This window comes from Rhinolophus hipposideros (assembly GCF_964194185.1).
Source record: "Rhinolophus hipposideros genome assembly, chromosome: 1".
Taxonomy (NCBI): domain Eukaryota; kingdom Metazoa; phylum Chordata; class Mammalia; order Chiroptera; family Rhinolophidae; genus Rhinolophus; species Rhinolophus hipposideros.
In genome coordinates, this window is record NC_138047.1 from 37324034 (window position 1) to 37346212 (window position 22179).

General features: G+C 37.1%; 1 protein-coding gene across 2 annotated transcripts in view; it reads left to right on the top strand.

Moving 5' to 3' along the window:
- SMIM14 (small integral membrane protein 14) overlaps positions 1–22179 on the top strand; it is a 99727-nt gene that overhangs the window by 59651 nt on the left and 17897 nt on the right. For both annotated transcript variants that reach the window (XM_081057743.1, XM_081057744.1), the window contains one exon: positions 2729–2838. In XM_081057743.1, the coding sequence (XP_080913869.1) occupies positions 2729–2838 (110 nt within the window). The remainder of the gene's footprint in view (positions 1–2728; positions 2839–22179) is intronic.

Genomic DNA, 22179 nt, shown 5'->3' on the forward strand with positions numbered 1-22179 from the left:
GGGACAATTGAGACAGACACACCAGTTCACTTCACATGAACGTCTTTGGGGTGTTCCCAGAGAACACCTGTGCAGACAAGGGGAAAACATGCAGACTCCAGACAGACAATGGCTCCTGCCATAAATCAGGTTTTTTTTCTCAGCAGTGTTAACAATGAAAGCACCTTATTGGAGGACCTGTTGTACTTTTTCAGCATTTCCATGTTTAGAGGCTACAGAACTGGATAGGTATTAGGCATTTTAGTATTTGAATTTCATTTTTAAAAATCTTAGTACAGTATCCTTTCATTTCACCATCCTTTCATTTCACCAGACGTTTTATCATTGGCCTGAGGAGGCACAAATCGGGAGGAAAGAGGGTAAGAAAGTGTTTGTAAGCAGTGGACACTTGCTGAGCTCCACACCAGTACAGTCCGAGCCTTTTTCCCCCTTGTGGACAATTTGAAAAGACAATTGAGAAAAAGGCTTTCCAAGGGTGAACTTTATCTACATATAAGGGTGGAGTATATTTACTTTCAGGGTTTTCTGTGTTGGATATGTGCAGTTAGTTCTCTAACGTGAAAGATAATCAATTTTCAGAAAAAGATGTGGACACAGTGGGCAAAACTCTGAAGTGGTCAGGATTTATACTGATATTTCCTACTTCTGGAGAGTTAGACTTTTCAGCTTAGGTTGCCTGCAACTCCACTCGCCTTCCAGTCCCCACCTCCCCTTATCTGTTTAACTTTTTGAGGAACCATCAAACTTTTCCAGAGAGGCTACACCATTTTACGTCCCCACTACCAATATAGGAGGGTTCTAATATCTCCACATCACTTATTTCTATTTTTTTAGTATAGTCAACCTAATAGGTGTGAAAGGTTATCTCATTGTGGTTTTGATTTGTATTTCTCTAATGAGTAATAACATTGAGCATTTTTTTATTTGCTTATTGGCTTTTTGTGTATCTTTGAAGAAATGTCTGTTCAGGTTTTTTTGCTCTTTTTTTTTTATTGGGGAAGGGGAACAGGACTTTATTGGGGAACAGCATGTACTTCCAGGCCTTTTTCTTCCAAGTCAAGTTGTTGTCCTTTCAATACTAGTTGGGGAGGGTGCCATTCAGCTTCAAGTTGTTGTCCTTTCAGTCTTAGTTGTGGAGGGCGCAGCTCAGCTCCAGGTGCAGTTGCCCTTTTCTAGTTGCAGGGGGCACAGCCCACCATCCCTTGCGGGAGTCAAACCGGCAACCTTGTGGTTGAGAGGACGCACTCCAACTAACTGAGCCATCCGGGAGGCAGCTCAGCTCAAGGTGCCGTGTTCAATCTTAGTTGCAGGGGGCGCTGCCCACCATCCCTTGCGGGAGTCGAGGAATCGAACTGGCAACCTTGAGGTTGAGAGCCCACTGGCCCATGTGGGAATCGAACCGGTAGCCTTTGGAGTTAGGAGCATGGAGCTCCAACCGCCTGAGCCACCAGGCCAGCCCCCTTTACCCATTTTTGAGTAGTTTTTGTTAATGAGTTAGAGGGGTTCTTTATGTATGCTGCATATTAAGTCTTTATCAGATACATGATTTGGATATGTTTTCTCTCATTCTGTGGGTTGTCTTTTTAGTGTTTTGGTTCTTATCTTTTGTAGCATTTACAAATTTGTATTTATAATTTTAAAGAGATTAGTATATGTCTCCACCATTAGAATGTGAACACCATTAGAGTATGTTCTCTCATTCTGTGGGTGAGGACTATGTCAGTCTGTTCACTTTTATATTTCTAAAGCCATGAAAAGGTGCTAAATAGTTTTTGAATGAATAAATGTAGTTCCTTTAAGTTAATTTATGAATTGTTGCATTGATCTGTCTGTTCCCTCTTAAATATTGATAGTATTCCATCTTGGCCTGCTACTTGTTATTTTATTTTTTAAAATCTCCCCAGCTATTTTGTGTCCCTTGTCAGGTTAAGTAATGTTAATTCATGTCCAACCCCTGCTCCCCCCCCCAAAAAAAAAACAAACCCAGAGAACCCTTTGTATCATTTTAGATAACTCATTTTTTTCCTTTCCAAGGGTTTTCTTTGTATAGGATAAAGGCAGCAAAGTTGTCTTAGTCCGCTGAGGCTGTGATAGCACACCACCGTAGTTCTGGAGCCTGGGAGCTCCACGATCAAGGTGCCCACAGATTCATCGTTTGGTGCAAGACCCTCTCCCTGGTGTGTAGAGGGCTGCCTTCCTGCTGTATCTGCACATGGTGGAGAAGAGAGATCATTTCTCTCAACTTTTTTCTTTAAGGCCACTGATCCCATTCATGATGGCTCTACTCACGTGACCTAATTATCTCCCAAAGACCTTACCTCCAAATACCATCACATTGGGGATTACGGCTTCAACAGACGAGTTTTAGGAGGGACATAAATATTCAGTCCATAGCAGTACTGGAGCGAACAAAATTAAATAAGTAATTAAGCAGAGTAAGGCTCTGGCATCATCAGCTTCCCAGGTGGGGCCAGTACAGAGCATCTGAAGACAGTCACTTTCATAGGAAATCAGTCTGATGGCAGAAGGGGTACAATCATTTGCATAGATTTATAATTCATATAATAAATTAATTCATATAAGAGTAGTAATAAATTCATACATACAGGTCATTAATAAATAAGAACTAAGTTAAGAGAGCTATTGTGAATCTGTACAATATATAAAATTTTCATAGCTCAAGACAAAATAACTGAATAGTAGTCTTATGTTTTTTCCTTCCTCCTAGGTTTAAACCGTGAACTTAGATCAAGCTGTGTAATCATGGCAGAAGGTGGATTCGATCCCTGTGAATGTGTTTGCTCTCATGAACATGCGATGAGAAGACTGATCAATCTGGTGAGATGAACAGGACAGTCCTATTCAGAACTGAACTGTACTACTTCCATCCTGTTTCTGTGAAAATGTTGGTTATTGGAAGATTGTCATCTGATGGTCACTAAAGTCATTTCATAATTGAAATTCAACAGTGGTTTTAAGTTGTAATGGTTAAAATGCTTACAGCAATTCTTTTAGTAGAGATAAATTTGTCTTTATGTTAGATTTATGTTGGTGAAATTCCCCACATCATGGGTGGGTAACACATTCGAATACAGCCTTTTTTGTTCTGTGTTAAAGCATATAGTCATTAGTTATATGGAGCTTGTTTACCTGATAAATTGCTATGAAGTCAGTTTCTGTTGTAATGTATTTCAAATCCTAGTCTGCCAAATGGCATGACAATAAAAATCTCCACATAAAGCATTTCCAAATCCAAATTAATTATTTGACAGAGGCAGATTTCTGAACAACAGGCTTTGGATTGTGGTGAGATTTGAATTGTGGGATTTTTAAGACTTTCCTAATCTATAATCTTGAATTTGTGAGCTGTTTATGTATTATACTTTTTATGGACAAAAGGAGAAATTTGACCATTATTAAGTATATTGTTATGTCATACATTATAACAACATTTCATTGCTGTTTTAGAATACTCTTGTACAGGGGTATATTACCATTGGTGAGTTAATAAAGGCAGGTACAAATATCTGCTTAAATATTTGATGGTTGGTAGCACATAAGGTTTTCTGTTGACTCAGTATCTAGATACAGTGATCAGAAGTGTGTTTCTTGTGAATGATATTTCTTTTAGAATCAGCATATACTAGGACTTGTGATCTTAAAAAATGGCTTAGATGGAAAACAAAACTAAGACCTTATAAATTAAATCAGACTTTTGTGGGTATAGAAATATGAGGTTTGACAATTAAGTTCGCGAACTCGTCCTAGAAAAAGTGCTACATACCTCATTGCTGAATATCACTAGGTCACCTTCGAAGTACTCCCCTTCGGAAGCTATGCGCCGATGCCAGTGCCTAGTCCACCCTTCAAAGTAATTTTGGAACTCTTTTTCTGGAATGGACATCAGAGCTGTCATCATATTACCCTTGATGTCCTGAATGTCATCAAAAGGTCTTTCTTTCAATATTTCCTTTATCTTTGGGTAAAAAAAGTCACTGGGGGCCAGGTGAGTAGGGAGGGTGTTCCAATACAGTTATTTGTTTACTGGCTAAAAACTACCTCACAGACAGTGCAGTGTGAGCTGGTGCATTGTCGTGATGCAAGAGCTCCTATAGGACCATTTTTGCACAGACCTTTCTCATGCCAAGATTTTCAGTTAACATTTTCCTGTGTCTCTAGTGATGTTTACTTTGTTTGCTATGCTTCTCATAGTCAGCCGACGATTTTGATGCACAATTCGAATTTCTGCAATGTTTTCGTCAGTTCTGCTCGTTACTGGCTGCCCTAACCTCTCTTTATCAGTGATTCGTTCTCCCCTCAGAAAAACGTTTAATCCACTTGTACACTGCCATTTTCTTCATGGCATTATCCCCATAAACTTGGACTAACATGTCCCTGATTTCACTTCCACTGTTGCCAAGTTGAACAAGAAATTTAATGTTTGTTTGTTGCTCTAATTCAGGTTTAGACATTCTTGCGACAGCACACAGAAACACGCAACCACAATAATGAACGCCACTCAGCAAGACACCACCACATATTGACATGAGCTCAGCTATGAGACACTGATGTACCAAGGTTATGAAACCTTACCAAGCTGTTTGTACAGCGCTGCCAATGTAAGCACACGGTGGCAAGTTCTCAAACTTAATTGTCAGACCTCGTATAATGGGAGTATCATATCTCTGATAACTCGATGTAAAAATAGATGAGTCTGAGGAAAGAATGTTTTAAAAACTATCTTCTCTTGTTACGAAGTTAGAGCTGATACTTTATATGTCTAAATTCAATCAAACCTAAGGCAAAAATTTTTCAAATTACTGTGATATTAAGAACAAAAAATAGATTTGTAATTTAACTGTGATAAATTTTCCTAGGAGATCAGTTTTTAATAAGGGTTACTAACTCTTTTTATTAGTATAGTATTCTTTGTTTTTAACATAGTTTCTGTTAGTTCTTCGCTTTTTTAGGGATAGCCAAAACTTTGTACGATGCCCTGTGCATTTCTATTCTCTACTTTAGTAGATTGTCAGCAAAGGCATGTTTAGCTTTTTTGTTTGTTTGTTTTGTTTTGTTATGGGCACTTTATTTTATGCTTGACGGGATATTGTTTATAGCAGTCCTGGATTAAAGTACCTTGTAATTATGTGAGGGTATATTATAAATTCCTTTCAAAGTCCACATCTTTTTGTGTATCCTGGATATTTTCACACAATGTAAATTATTGATGGGTAATCCACTCATGTATAACACGCTAATAGCAGTATTTTTTTAATTAAAAAGACATTCAGTTACAGTTGACATTCAATATTATGAGTTTCAGATATACAGCATAGTGGTTAGACATTTATATAACTCACAAACAGCAGAACGGGAAGGCATTGACACAATGACTTTAAATTCAGAAGGGAAATCATTACCAAGCCAGCATTCTATAGCCACCCAATCAGTCAAGTAGGATATCTTTAAAAATTTGTCTTCAAAAATTTTATCTCCTACTTTTTCTTAGTTATTAAACAATGAACTGTTTTTCATCAAAATGAAGGCATAAACCAAGAAAGAAGACTAAGATTTGGAGTATTAAAAGCAGGAGATCCAGGACATAAGAGAGGCAAAAGTAACTTCCAGGATAACAGTGAAGGGAAATCTCAGGGTGACAGCTAGGGTTTCCAGGCGAGAATTCTTTCCCGCCCGTTCTCGGGAATTTTTTTCGCTTTCTCGTTCCTGAATCCCAAGAAAAGTTGGTGGAGAAATCGGGAAAATCAGCTCTTTGAACCCAGTAATACCCACAATGGGAAATAAAGGTACTACTCACAATGTATCTCCTCGACATGTTTCCTATTTATTGCTATCTAAAGTTACACTGTGTTACAATGTTACACGCCACCAGACATGCACGTGGTAATGCCAGAATCAGAGGTCACATGACCAGCTAATTTTAGCTCTTGTAAATTGAGCTCATTTGATCATGAGAACAGAAGACAGTTTGTATTTACACAGAGAAATACTTATTTTCACAACTCAGAATTTGACTACAATGTCATCTTTGGGTGAACTAAGGAAATCTAAGGTAGTTTACCTTAATATGACATTGTAGTCAAATCCTGGGTTGTGAAAACAAATACTTCTCTGTGTAAATACCAACTGTGTTCTGTTCTCTATGATGAATCATTTCTACAAAGTGACAGCGGATACCACCAACCACATTCGATCAGTTTGTTTGCAGCTGACGACTGTGATGTATGTGAGTGTACGTGGCTCTCTCAGCAACAGTGGGTAAGTCAGTCTATTTAAAACAACTTGCCCTGCTAATATTTTATTCCAATATTACAATAATTTCTAGTCTCATATCATAATGTTTTGTGGCACTTTTTAGCTGTAAATATTCGGGGCACAATATAGGTCTTTCTTAATTTTTTCTTAATGCTTTTAAAGGGAATAAAATTTGAATTGGTTAAACATAGAAATAAAGATCTTGTGTCTCTCACAAAGTACTTGAGCAACATTAGTTGTCTATGTGAGATGGAAGAGGATGAATTTTTTTGCTTTGTCAGGTAAGAATGAAATTGCATGATTGGCGAAGTCATTAATGGAAAGACATTTTAAAGGAACATTTACAGCAGAAGAAGTTCCAAGAGAAGAAATAAAGGATGTCCTTATAGAGAGTTCTGACATTAAGTCAAAATCTGATCTGAAGTGTGAAATGACTAAAACATTATCAATTTTGACATCAAAGCCCAGCCCTATGCGTGCAGACAAAATATTTGCTTCTTTAAGGAAGGAAATGAGCTTATATGAAGCAATACATTCTCTCACTCCCAACTTGAAGATGCTTTTAGACTCACTCATAACAATTCGACCAACATCTACAGAAAATGAAAGAAATTTTTCCACATCAAGTATATTTGTTACAAAGAGAAGATCACGATTGTCTGATCGGGCAATTAATGCTCTATGTTTTTTTTTTTTTTTTTTTTTTTTTTTTTTTTTTTTTTTTTTTGCTCTATGTTTCTTAAAGTTTCATTTTAAAAATGACAAATAAAAACTGTTTGAAGTATTTTTTAAGTTTTCAAATGAATAATATTTGCATTTGTTTTCTATTAATGTTTAATTTAATAAAATATTTAAATGAGATTAGGATATCTGTAAAAACTCACTGTATACTATAAGGTTTGGTTACATAAAGTTTGTATTAATTACATTGTTTATATTTTGAGAAAACCTGAAATATAACAGAAATCTAGCCAAAATGATATCATAGTGACCCCTGTTTAGCGCTCAGGGCAAGCGATGCACTAGTCTTGGAATTCCAGTTGACCTCCATTTAGGAAATTTTATTTACTCAAGTTTTGCATCGACCTTTTGCATATGGGAGTGTCTCGAAAACTCTGAAAGACTTCACCGGGGCCATGAACCCCAGTTACCCCACCTTCTCTACGGCTTTTCTGTTTATTAACATTTACTGTTACAGCCATTATTACAGATGATCGATAAAAATTAAATTAAAAAGATTATTTCGGGAATTCTCGAGAATTCTCGGGAACTAAGATTTCCCGTTCTCAATTCCTGAAGGTTCCAAAATGTCAGGAATTTGGAAACACTAGTAACAGCTGTGCACCAGGGCCACAGGAGAGCTGGTTTAGTTGGGAGGGTGTCACACAGCTCTAGGACAAACTTTTTCACAAAGATAAATTGGTAGAATAGCTGGGAAATCTAGACATCTTGTGATCTAGAGAACTGAAAACAAGTTGTGAACAGTCACAGAAAACCAAGTAAATGAAAAAACAAAAGAATATTGTTAACTCTACGGTAACACTGAAAACTGTACAGAAAAGAAAAAGCAATTGTAGTTTACTACATGGCTCAACTGTGAAGAGCATTTACATAGTTATAGTGATGTTAAAACTGACTATTGAGCTAAACCATTTTGTGATATAACTATTATTAGGAGATGGGAAGAGTGAACATGTGAGGTGAGGTCAAGAAAAGAGAACTTGGTCTTATTCTAAACTGGTGAATCAATATATGTCGCTTAAAACTGAAAAATCAAGAAGTAGCAACAATGCATATGTATATATAAAGACATGGAATAAATACTAAAATAAGCAGTTAAAAGTTGAAAGTAGTTGCCTCTGGAGGGAAAATAGGTAGTAAGGGATGAGGAACTGCTTTTTTGGGGAACAAACTTGTAGAAGTATTTAACTCTGAACCGTGTAAATGAATAACTAATAAAAATTAAAACAACAAAAAGCAAAAACCTTCCAAGTTAGGGAGTATAAAAAGTAGGTGTGAATCTTTTAGATAGCTAGATCTGTTGTATGTGTGTCTTTTTCCCCTCTATGAGGCCTTTGCTATCCAGGCTAAAACCAGGATTACTGCTTTCTAAGAAGAGGGAAAGCTATTCATGGGGAAGGCTCTTAGTTGGGTGTTACGGACCAAGAGAGAAGCCAGGTAACTCCAAACCTCTTTAGTGGATGTAAAGAAGGAAAATAAAGAATGCCTGGGGTGTTGCCCCTCCTTCACTTCTTATGATTTAGAGCCTTGGGCACGAGTTGGAGCCTTGGGGACAAGTGCAGAGCCCACTGCTTGTGCAGGGCCAGGGGCCTCGCAAAGCCAACAGGGGGTCCCGCAGACCTGACAGCTTTACCCTTCCTGAAGGCTCAAAGCCCAGTTCTGCACAACTGCAAGTACAGTTGAAGAAGATGAAATGAGGACCAGAGTGAAAGAAATTGCAAAATATAAAAGAAAACTCCTTATAAATGACTTTGGAATAGAGAGAAAGTCATCATCGGGAAGTTGATTTGAAGGAGTTGATGTCTGCAGTACTCGCCGACTTGGAGACAGTTGAAAGTGTCCCGACGAGAAGACAGAAGCAGATCAACTATGGAAAGCACGTCATTGCCTATGACCACTGTATAAAAGAAGTCCAGAGGCACCTATGACAAGCTGGCCTTCATCCCAAGACTGAATCCACAGAAAGCAGCTCTGAGTCCCAGACAAGCTCTCAGGATAACTTCCATATGTACTCTGGCACACCCTCCAAAGGTGGACTCGTAGATTGTCAAGTAGAGGATGTGTTTGACTTGGAAGCTTGTTTAAACCCTTGAAAGACTTTTCAGCCATGAGCGAACTGGTGCCATGAGGAGGCCACTGAGAGCAAGTTGCCTCTACCTGGCTGGAGGGAGGGCCAGCCAAGCATGCCTCTGCATTTGCAACTGTGTGGTTTCTGTTAATTATTATCTCATGGGGAATTGTTATTCTTGCCTTATTTTCTTGAACAATTTTATGTAGAGTGAATTTTGCATGTTTTAAATTGAAAATGGAGCTAAATCCAATGAAAATTGAACTTGAAGCAGTCTTCCAACAAACTTAATTGCTTCGTCCCTAACATCCTCCAAGGTAACCGGACAAACATACTTTAACTGATTTCCCACAAGTATTTTAGACATTAAGTTTCCACTTGTCAGATGGCTGGTTTGGGTTTAACCATATGTTCACGGGACCAATCTAACATCAGCTTTCCTTACTGGTGTCTGACTAATAAGTATTCTCAGGATCAGATACCTTTAATGTCTTTATGGAAACTTAAGTTTTGGCCTTTTATCAATATGTAAAGATGGCTTTTTTTCCTTCATACAGAGCACTGAATAGTCAAAGGTATTAAATTGAACTGTTAAATTAATAGGTTTTATGTAAGTTATACCGTTTTAATTTGTGCTATGTAGGACTTCTACCAATAATACTCCAACAGTTGAGGCAGCAGAGGGATTTAGAAAGAACAGTTTTTTTACACAGTGAATTTCTCATGTAAAATTGCTGTAAATGAGAATGTATACAGGTTTTCTGTTCAAATATTAATTGTAAACTTCCTGTTAAGACTATTATGTTTCTGTTGCTTTTGTATGGAATGACATTGCAAAAACAAATAAATAAAACCTTAACGAAAACAATATTAAATTAAAAAAAAGAAAGAATGCTTGGTCCAAGAATGAAATAATACGATGAAGCCTTCCCTGCTTTGAGCATTGGGAGATTCTCTAGCCTGCCTGCAAGCTTCCTTGATAAGGTCTTTATATACCTCAACTGCTTACCAACCTAGTCCTTTATTAATAAATGTGAACGGAAAAACAAGCAGAGTAGTCGAAGAAAGTTAGAGGACCACAATGTGATTGGGTATAGCTACATTAGAAGGCAAGATGAAATAGTCAGATACTTCTAAGATGAGAGAGCGTTAGAATGTTATGATTGTCAACACAGCCTCACAACAGCTATGTTGTGCTGGTCTTAAATACCACCAGCAACATGATTTTCTGAAATGGGAACAATTCTTGGTAAAGTTGTAAACAAAATTAAGTATAATGTTCCCTTGATTTAAATGCTAAAGTCACTACATTTCTTGATAATTCAGTGTCAAGTAAAACCACTGGAAAAATACTTTGTGTTTTTCTTTGAAATGTACTTAGATTATTATAAACTCAGGTTTTTCACTTACGTGAATGTGTTTTTTTCACTTACATGAAGGGCGGTTTTTTTTGGAAGTCGTGGGGCACAAGCTAGTAACAACCAAAGATCTGCTTCCTACATATCCAGGATGCCCTAGTACTGACACATTTGAGAACCTTTGAGTGGGAGGAGAATAAGGGTTTTAAAAAAAAGAAACGAAAATTAACTTGTGAAAGTAGGCAAGAAGAAAGAAGGGAAGCATAATTAATAGAAAGCATAAAGTAAATGTTACTGGTAAATAGGTTATACTCCCCTATTAAAAGAGACAGATTGGAGTTTTTTTTTCTCTTTAATAATTTCAGCATAACTTTTTTTTTTTAAGATTTTATTGGGGAACAGGACTTTATTGGGGAACAGTGTGTACTTCCAGGACTTTTTTCCAAGTCAAGTTGTCCTTTCAACCTTAGCTGTGGAGGGCGCTGTTCAGCTTCAAGTTGTTGTCCTTTCAGTCTTAGTTGTGGAGGGCGCAGCTCAGCTCCAGGTCCAGTTGCCTGTTTTTCTAGTTGCAGGGGGTGGAGCCCACCATCCCTTGCGGGAGTCAAGGAATGGAACTGGCAACCTTGTGGTTGAGAGCCCACTGGCCCATGTGGGAATCTAACCGGCAGCCTTCAGAGTTAGGAACCCGGAGCTCCAACTGTCTGAGCTACTGGGCTGGCCCCCAGATTGGAGTTTTTAAATGCTGTTTCCAAGAGAGACACTGAAAACAAAATATCTTAGATAAATGATAAAGGAGAGGGAAAAAGCGGTCCCAAAAGAATGTGATACTCTAAATCTCAGATAAAATATAATTCAAAGCCAAAACAATTAATTGGAACACAAGAATTATGTTTACCCCCCCCCCAAAAAAAAGAATTCATCAAAAAGATATAAACCTTTATGTTCAGAAAACAGAATGTAAACATCACTAGAAATACAAGAAGAAGCATGTTTTAGAAGTATCTGAGAAATGCTAGTGAAAGCCATAGAGATGCCTTTGCAGGTTAGAGAGAGTGTATGTGTAGGTCAGTATAATGTAAATGCAGGAAAGAGGTTCCAAGAGATACACCTCAGACTCATAACAGTGGTTGTATTGGAGAGAGTTTGAAGGGAGTCTAGGAACTGTTAAGCCCATAGAAAATGTCTGATGTAGGTTTTCCTTTCACAAATGAGGAAACAGAGATACAGAGAAGTGAGTCCCTTTTCCCAGGTATTGGAGCTGACCTGAGTGGCAGAGGCACTTCAGCCCTGAGTTTAGTTCCAAGCCCTGTAATGTTTCTTTAGTACTATGTTCTGCTCCATTGCCTGGTGATCTCCTTCGGGCACCTTAAAAAGCACAGTATTTGAAATGAAGAGGCTGTAGAGGGATAGGAGAAAATGGGAGACTCTTCGCTGTATTTTTACATTTTAAAACTGTGTGAATGTATTACCTATTCAAATAATTAAAAATAAAACTTTGTAAACATCTTCAAAGGTATTAAAAGCAGTACATTCATATACCAAAATTTGTAATTACAGACTTTGTCACTAGAGATTAAAAATTTTGAATGTACTATTACATGATTTGAAAACAAAATACTGTATTCTATGATAGTTAGCTTTTCAATAATTCTGATAAGACTTTCTTCTTTGATTTCTAAATTGGTAGATCTTTTTTCTCATCAGAATGTAAAACACACACACACACGTGCAAACACACACGGTGCCAAAAAAAATGTATACACATTTTAAGACAGGAAAAAACTGTATTAAAACTCAATATATACCAATAACAAAAGATGAATACAAGTCACGTTTGACTTCTGCAATTACAAGAGGTGCTCAAAGTGGTTACCATCAGCATAATTTTAATAGTATTTTCCTTTCTTAAAATGTATATATAATTTTTTGTCTGTCTATATATACATATATATGTATACATAAATAATTTGTGTTTCCTTAAGCTTACTGGATACAAATAATAATTCAGATTCTGCTGCCTCATCAATACTTATGTGCATTTTGATTGCTTAACTGCTAAGCTGACCAGTACAAAGAATATAAATCTGATTATCATTCTTTTTATTGTCTATCTGCAATATGGACTTTAAAGTAAATGAATGTATCTCTGTATTACTATAGGAGCATTTTTAAATGATGCATTCATTATAAATAATGTTAAAGTTCAAAACTGATAAGACTGTAGTACAGAGAATGCCCATTTTGGGGTGCTCGTGACAAAGCTTTACTTCTCTTGGCATGTTTCCTTCCTATGATTTAATTACATCGAGTTACACAAGTGTTAGACTATTCTTAATGCAGTTGTGTTTTGCCAGGTGCATGTATGTTTCTGTTTGTCTCAGGAATGTTCAGAAACATTAAAAATGGAGGTATTATCTGTCATTACAGATATTTTTCTATCCTAGTCTAATGCTCTAATTAGAACTTTCATGCTTGTTAAATACTGGCTAATAGGACTCAAAGAGGTGGATAGGAATGTACAGTGAGTTTCAATTAAAATCAGATACCTTTGTCATGTTACATATAATTCTGTGTTTTATTACTTGATTTAATATGTGACTATGCCCAGTGATAAATACGTATTTTTAGTACTGTTGTAATAGAACACTACTACATATGTAGAAAAATGCCAACACAAAACCATCATATAATTGTAAATCGCGCTTTTAAGTTGTCTAGTTTTTTTGTGTGTGTGCCCCATCTAAGGTTAGTATTCTTTAAAAAAGTTAAAAAAAAGGTATTATTTCCTTATAGCTAATGTATCTAGTTTTGTTTTAAACCACTCATTTCCTTACAACCATAAAAACCGCCTGGAGAGGGGCTGTTATTAATTCCCATTGAAGCCATTTGCAGCATCATTCTGGCTTCACCCTCTTCTGTTCCCTTGCCACCTTCTCCTTCTCCTGTTCTCTTTGGCTGTTTCTTGGTGTTTAGTTTCTTCTATAATGATAGGAGTTCCAGAAAGAACAGATGAATTTAGAAATGTGAACTTGGATTATGCTCTGTGTTTTTCCTATTCTCTGTTGTAACCCAAGATGCAGTAATCCCTTTTTGTTTGTTGAACTCTGTATTTCAACTCTAATCTAAACAGTGTAATTGAAACTTCTACATCTTCAATTTACTTATATTTGTTTCCGTATTAGAGTACTATATAAGCATGTGATCTGGGAGATCGTTGGTCAGATTCCTCTTTATAGGCCCAGAGTCACTGTGAATTGTGACTGATATTTACTGTACTTAAATAAGTCACGTTGAAACCTATTGGCCTTTTCCTGGAAAAAAAATATGTATGTCTGAAAATTTTCTTGAGAAACCTGTACCCAACAAATATATCTACTACTATCTTTTCCTATTTATATTTTTGTAAAATATTTAACTATTGATATAAATAATACGTGATTATGTTCTTTCAAAAAACAAGCAATCTATACATTTAAAGTAAGACTAAACTCCTCAGTCACTTCTCCAAATCTGGTTTATTCCCTGCTTCCCTGATGAATTTGGTGTGCCTCTTCCCAGGTCTTTCTAACAAATATGTATTTAGATACTATGGTACATATATGTGTTTTCCCCCCAATTTAATAATAATATTTAGCATTTTCCATGTTGCTACAAAGCCTTCTTTTAATCATGATCAACTTTTGGGCTTTATTTTAGTCAGTAAAGGAAATTTTATTGGACTTCTTTCTTATCTTAATACTTTTTTATCACTATCATACAGGCACTGGAAGACTAGATAGTCCACCTGTGGTTAATTGTACAATTGATTTTACCACTTAGAAAGTGAGTTTGTTTTATTTAAAAAATAAAATAAGTATTGCATGTCTTCATGGCATAAAATCCAAGCAGTACTAAGTGTAGAAAAGGAAAAGCAAAAAATCTCTTCGTGTTCCCCAACTCCTCATTTCCACTTGACTGAATATGAACTAGTAACATTTTCTTTTATGTTGTTCCAGTTATTATGGCTATATAAAAAATTATCCCAGAACTTAATGGCATAAAACTACCTTTTATTAAGCTGACAAGTTATGTGTCTCGAGTTCATGCAGAGCACAGTGGGGATGGCTTGTCTGCTACACAATGTCTGGATTCTTAGCCGGGAGACTCAGCCTGGGAGCAGGAAACATCTGGAGGCTTGCTCACTCACTGGCAGTTGGTGCTGGCGGGTGGCTGGAACCCTTCCTAGTACTGTCAGCCAAAACACCTACATATGATATTTTCATATGGCTGCTTGGCTTCCTCACAGCATGGTGGCATGGTTCCAAGGGCAAGCATCCCTCCCAAGGGAGGATGGAGGAGGGAGAGAACCAGGCAGCAGCTGGAGACTTTATGACCTAGCCTAAGAAGTCGCACACATTCAACACTTCTGCTAAACTCTTGGTTATAGCAGCCACAGGCCTGCTGTGTCAGGTTCAAGGGGAGGGCAAATAGACATCGTCTCCTGATGGGGAGTGGTAAGATTCTGGAAGAGCATGTGTGACTGGAAATACTGCTGTGGCTGTTTTTAGGAAATATAATCTGCCACGAATATCCTTCTAGAAATGTGTTTTACATAGGAGAGATCATAGAACATATACATTTCTGCAACTTGGTTTTTTCACTTCATATATCTTTTCATATTAGCAATGTCTTAGTTCAGGCTGCTAAAACAATACTACAGACTGGGTGGGTTATAAATTTATTTATCACAGTTCTGGAGGCTGGAAGTCCAAAATCAGGGTACCAGCATGGTTCATTTCTGGTGAGAGCCCTCTTGTGGATTGCAGACGGCATTTTCTTGTTGTATCCTCACATGGGGGCAAGAGAACATTCTGGGGTCTCTTAATAAGAGCACTAATTCCACTCATGAGGGCTCCACCCTCGTGACCTAATCACCTCCCAAAGGCCCCACCTCCTAATACCATCACATTAGGGGTTAGGAATTCAACATACAAATTTTGAGAGAAATATTCAGTCTAAAACAAAAAATCAAAGTCAGCCTCATTTTTAGAATTTTGTCTTCGGTGTGTGTGTCCTTTTTGTCTTTTAATAACACACAAAATATGTGTATATCCAAATTATGAATACATGAAGTAATATAGAAGTATAGAGCAAAATGTCAAAGTCCCCCTTCCTGTGGCCCCCCGCCCCCACTCACCGGTCTACCTCATGACCACTATCACTCGTTTGGTCAGAGATTGCGTTCAGTTTGTGGACTTTGTGGTCACATATCTATGCATTTATATATCATTATATATAATAAAAATAGATTTTACCATAAGGGTATAGCATATAAACTATACTATTGTTTCATCAGTGGCCATAAATTATGTGATGATTTTTGGTTCAGTAAATCAATTAAACGCAAATTCAGATGATATTCTGTAGGATTGGGGGAAGGATGTACATATCATTTGGGCAAAGCAGCCCAACCTATTAGTGTTAGGCATTTAAAAAATATTTTCAGAATATTCAGACTTGCCTTTAACTTGATTATTTGAAGTCTTGAGGCTTAAGTGTGAGATTATTGTGGTCCTTCAAAATCATTTTTGTTGATGTTGTAGGAAATATGTAGAGATGTTACTTAGTCATTAAGAACTAAATGTAATCAGAAATATTAGGTTCTAGTTGGTCTCCCAGTTGAAACACTGAACTTCTACAATGGTGGGATTATGCAGAAATACTTGAATTGAATGTACTTTGTCATTTCTTTAAAATTCCCCTCCTGTAATTTGGCAATGTGTACCAAAACTTAAAATGTGCATATCTTTATTCTAGCAATTCTTCTATTCCTTATCCTAGTGAGATTAATGAAGTGTGTAAAAATGTATTTATAGGACCATTCACCACAGCATTGTTTTTCATATATAAATTTGGAAATGTTGGAATTAAATGGAACACTATGCAGCATTAAAAGTTATGTAGAGTGGGGTTTTGGCATTAAAAGATTTGCAAGTAGGCATTGGATGTGGCAAAAAGATAGCAAGCAAAGTAACATGAAGAATGTCCTGTTTATAAAATCGTATGTACAATCATATGGTATATGTTACAAAAAATGTATACCTGGAACACATTTAACCAAAATGTTAACGAAATGGTTATCATTGGATGGTGGGATTTTGTCCATTTTCTTCACAGCTCTATTCCTAACTACTTAAAGGTTACTGAGTAACATCAGAACATAGGAAATGTTTTTGTTTGTTTTTTTAAATAAGACTTTGTTTTATTTCTGCTGTATCTTCTGATCCATAGTATAAACTCAGTATTTCTGTGGCTGTGTCTCCCAAACCCCAAATCGAACCCATGACCTGACCAGTTAGAATATTTAAAACTGGGCACACCTATTTCATTCGCATCTTCATTTTCAATAATAGCTTGTTCTTAAGCTGGGGAAGAAATGAGTGGTTAAAAATAAAGTTGATATATATATATAATTCCTCTGAGGAATTAAAAAAAATAGCCTCTTAAAATCTGAAAACCTTATTTTGACAACATGCACATAGAAGGCACTTGTTAAATAGTTGTCAAATAAATGAATACTTTTCTGTATTTATGTTTTGAGGAAAGCTGCAGAAATCTTACTGCTTAGAGATTTTCAAGCTAACCTGTGAGCTGTGTGAGGTCTGGTAGAGAGGACATTGACGAACTGTTTAACCATTGATTTAAAAGTACTTTTTTTGTTGTTGGTTTTGGTGTTTAGTTTTCTTTTAAAAAAATAAAAATAGTAGTGATCATTTTGAGCAGGCTTATTTGCACAAACAAGTAGGACTTGTCCCCCTTTCCTGTATCTGGTTGGTTAAGGACTGGGTTTCTGTGTCCATAGAAGTAAAATGTTGCATGTATGGATAACCACCTATTAAATGTCTTTATTTACTCAGACCTCCTGAGGCCATGAATTAATTCATTCTTCCTCATTTGTGATTTTTGGGGGAAGGGGGGAATTAAAAAATTTAAAGGTGAAGCACAAACTCAATTTGAATGAATGTTGAACTAGATTTTAGTTACTCGTGGACTAGTACCACACATGACGGGAACACATAAGAGGTTACTTGCTCATTTCATATTCAAAAAGAATCCTTTCTCCTCCTTTTTCTCTTATGAACCATTTGCTACAAAGGAAGGAGCCCGTTGAATAAAAGTTGTGTAGCAAGCAAGAGCAACCCAGACACTAGAAACAAAAGTAGAATAGTAAAATTGGGTCTTTAGAGGCTACTCTTCTTCCAGCATACCTTACAATAAGTGCTGGTTATATCTAGAAAAGACACCTTTGAATTAGTTACCAGTGAGTGCTCTCGCGTGCGCGCGCTCCCCCCCCCCCCCTGCCTCCTCAATTCTGAGTGGTGACCAATGTAACTTGGAAGTTTAGGTCTTTTTCTACCTTCATATTCTAAATAAAAGCCATAAGAATTATAATAATGGAGCTGCCTAAAAAAAAACAAAGTGATCTAATTTAGGTTCTGTTTAGAAAGTGAAGGACAAATTGTATAAAACTCCATTGTTAAACAGGAAAATCTGCTTACTAAGAAAAAAACTTAAACATCTGAATTTTGAAGGCAAAATATAAATGTTTGAGGTACAAAATATTAGAAAGTCATTGTATTATACAGTGTATAGAGAAAAATGCCACAATATAAATAACAAGATTCAAGCCCAAAATAGAAAAGACAGAGGTCTTTAAGGTTTTCACTTCTAAGTAGAAAGGACACAATAAAAAACAAGGTTCTAGGAGGGTGTAAATTGTGCTAGTTAGGAAGCACCAGGGTTCTGTTCGGGCACTTTCTTAATTAAGCACCTCATAATATCTACAATATTGCTATGATCTGAAAATATCCTTTAGGTCATGAACTGAGTTCTTTATATACATTATATATATATATATGTATATATATGTGTGTGTGTGTGTGTGTGTGTGTGTATTTAATTACATCCTTGAATCCACGCAGTGACCTTAAGGTTCATAATGTCATTTGAAACTCTGCCTTAGAAAGTAACAGACAGAATTTGAACTCAGATGCTGATCTCAGATGCCTCTGACTTTAAAGCTTCTCTGTTTAACTACTGTTTTGTACCACACTGTTCACCAGTCCACAGGCAGCTGCTATTCAGGGAAAAGAAGGGCACCTCCAATATACATGGTTTTTGAGTAGACATAGAAAAATAGCAAATACGATCATGTTTAGGTACTTAGTCAGCTCAGACTACTACAGCAAAATAGCACAGACTGGGTAGCTTTAGTTCTAGAGTTCTGGAGGCTGGGATTCCAAAATCAAGGTGCCAACAGATTGGATATCTGGTGAGGGCCCTCCTTTGGTTTGCGCACGGCTGCCTTCTTGCTGTGTCCTCACATAGCACAGAGAGAATGAGGGCTCTGGCCTCTTCCTCTTCTTATATCATGGGAGCTCTACCCTCCAGACCTCATCTAAACCTAACTACCTCCCAAAGGCCCCACCTCCAAATACCATCACATTGGGGATTAGGGCTTCAATATATGAATTGGGGAGGGGGGGGGGCATGAACATTTAGTCCATAGAAGGTACATTTATAACTCCAAAAAGAGACTTTCTGTTCTTTGTAATATTTTTCAAATAGTTTCTCCAAAGTAAGATTCCTTATGAAAGTTACATTTATCTAGTTTTTGTCATTAGAATCTTCTCTTTGATCTACATTTTCCCACAAGCCTCTGCCAGCCAAGGTTTCTGGTAAGCTTCATGAATATTCTAATAGACTATTTTAGGTTCTGTAATTTTCCCTAACATTACATTTCTGTGCCAAGACTCTTCTATTCTGTCAATCTCTTTTAGTCTTTTTTTCTGCCTTTTCCCCCAATGAAGAAACACATTTATTCTACTCATATTTATGCTGTCTCTGCAATTTGGAAGGTAACTCACCTCATGAACTTTTCATGACCATCCTGTTTAAGTGGGGAGATCGAAATCTTCTTTTAATTCTTTCCGGGGATCCTAGGATCAGTGTTAACATGAATGTTTACTTGTACAGCAACTATTGGCTATAGATAGCCCACTTGTGCTTCCTTCCTCCATCACAAAACAGAAAATGTTTGAAGTTCTATGGCTCCATCCTGTAGGTACTGCCATACCTGCTTCCTTCACCTATTATCCATGGTTTTCTTATAATTATGTTTGTTTTCACAAATTGTTCTCCTTTTGGAGTAGCCAAAATCTGCATCAACAATACCACTGTATTCTCCAAATAAGTCAAGAGAAAATCAAGCTGCATTGTAAATTAGGCCTCTGTTTAAAGAGTTCCATCAAAACAGTGAGATTCTCTTGTTTTAAATATATGGTTTTTGAATTCTGTAAAGACTATCATTTACCCATCACAGCTGTTTGAATCTGATATACTGGAATGGGTTTTCAGTATATCAGATTCAAACAGCTGTGATGGATAAATGATTCCAACACACTGGTGGGGGAAAGAGCACTGTGTCCTGGGCTAGTAATGTGGTCCTGATACTTGGGCACCTCATTATTCAGAGTCTGCAGCACCACCTCTTTGTGAACATGAAGCATGTAGCCAGGAACCCATAGGAGACCAGCCAGAGGGCAGGATTCAACCCCAGCGCTGGATGGAATGTCCCGAAGGTTCGCTGCAGCTGGGCTAGAGATGACATGCTTCACTCAGCCAGGCTCCCAGTGAATGATCTTTTCTCATTCTTGGTTGGTTTGCAAACCAGAAACACAAGTAGGCAATACCCAGTGTTTCAAAGAAGGGAAAAAAGCTAAGAGTTCTTACAGTGAAAAGTACATTCTTGAGGAGAATCAGTCCTGCATTCTAGCCTCTAGATCGGTCTGAGATTGTTCCGTAGAGGAAAGGTGGTCTGGATACTGGATGTCAGGCGGTCTCGAAATGTGAACATTCTTTCCTTAGTCCTTCAGGAGTAATCAGAGGGTTATCTGAAGGTTTGATGCATATCCAGGCATTGACGCAGGACTGGAAAGTTCAAAAATTTTAAGTTCCCAGGCTAGTTAAAACAAAAATAGAATAGTTTCTTCATACCTCAACCTACTTGATTTTAATAATTTAGCAGCTCGACTGTAGTGACTCCCTTTTATGCCTTCATTCTATTCCTCAGAACCAACATAGCTTCCACATTAAACTGACAAGTTGTACATTACCCCACCACCACCTTTTTTTTTTTTTTTTTTTTTAAATCAGAGCCCTCTTCTGGTGATACCTAAAGGAAGAGAGCTCTCTTTTAGTGCTGAAGGAAAACACTGGCTGTGTTGGTCTTAGAGACTATTAAGTAACTGTGATTTTCACTTTCCTCTGAATGTACTTCAGTTCAGTTGTGCAGTCGTACATCAACTGGTTACAAGGAGCATTTTGTAACCATTTAAAATTGTGGTTGAAAGAATGTTTCATGCTGATGATACGTTACCCAAAATTATGATACAAAATTTTATACCTTGTGTACTAGAATGGAATTGTGATAAGAATTTCGACTTCGGAGTTAGTACTGGATGTGTTAGTTAACCTGCTCCAAACCCAGGTTTCTTCATTGATAAATTAGGTAGAATAGCACCTGTCGCCTGACAGTGGTTGTGAGGATTAAATAAGATAATAAAGTTCTTAGTATGGTACCTACCACATACAACTTTCCAGTAAATATTTGTTATTGTAATAATTGTAGTTGTGTGAAAGTGTGCATATTTTAACAGTGGAAATGAACATAAAGAGATTATATTAGGGCAGTGAGTTACTCTACATTAATTTCTAAAAATTATGTAATGTTATAATATGTAATATAAATTATTTCTTAAATCATTTAAAAAGTATATGTAAATTTTAACTGATCACTAAAATATATTTATATTTAAATATATCGCAAATATATAATGAGAAAGTATTCCTATTTTCCACATTGGTGTTTGTTATATATTGATCGGTCTTAAAGTTGGAGGCAGTCAGACAAATGACTTACTAATAGCAAACTGATGATTTGAGCACATTATGAAGAGCGTTTGGGTGACTCGGTACTACAGCTAAGTAGCATGGCCACGTTGGCTTTTTGGTTCCTCATCACCAACTCACTGGTGCCTTTTCACCCAGGGACCTTTCCTAGTTGCTTATTCTGGCTGGAATGTTCATCCCTTTGATCTTCATCATGTGGAAAGCCCTTAAGTGTTACTGTGTCTGTCTGCCTTAGTGGCTACTTGACTGCCACTATATCTTGCCATCCTGTTTTGTCCTCCGCGTGGCTTTAGTTTTTTTATGTCCTTTATGAGATTTCTTATACTATGTTTGTCGATTGTCTGATTTCCCCCACAAGGCTGTATGATCCACAAGAGTAGAAATTTCGTCTCATTCATACCACATCCCCAGTACTTGGAGATACATAGTAGGAATTCAATATGTAAATCTTTTTTTAAAGCTTTTTTTATTGGGGAAGGGGAACAGGACTTTATTGGGGAACAGTGTGTACTTCTAGGACTTTTTTCCAAGGCAAGTTGTTGTCCTTTCAGTCTTAGTTGTGGAGGGCGCAGCTCAGCTTCAGGTCCAGTCGCCATTGCTAGTTGCAGGGGGTGGAGCCCACCAATCCTTGCCGGAGTCGAGGAGTTGAACTGGCAACCTTGTGGTTGAGAGCCCACTGGCCCATGTGGGAATCGAACCGGCAGCCTTCGGAGTTAGGAGCATGGGGCTCCAACCGCCTGAGCCACCAGGCCGGCCCAGTATGTAAATATTTTGAATGAATAAGTGAAT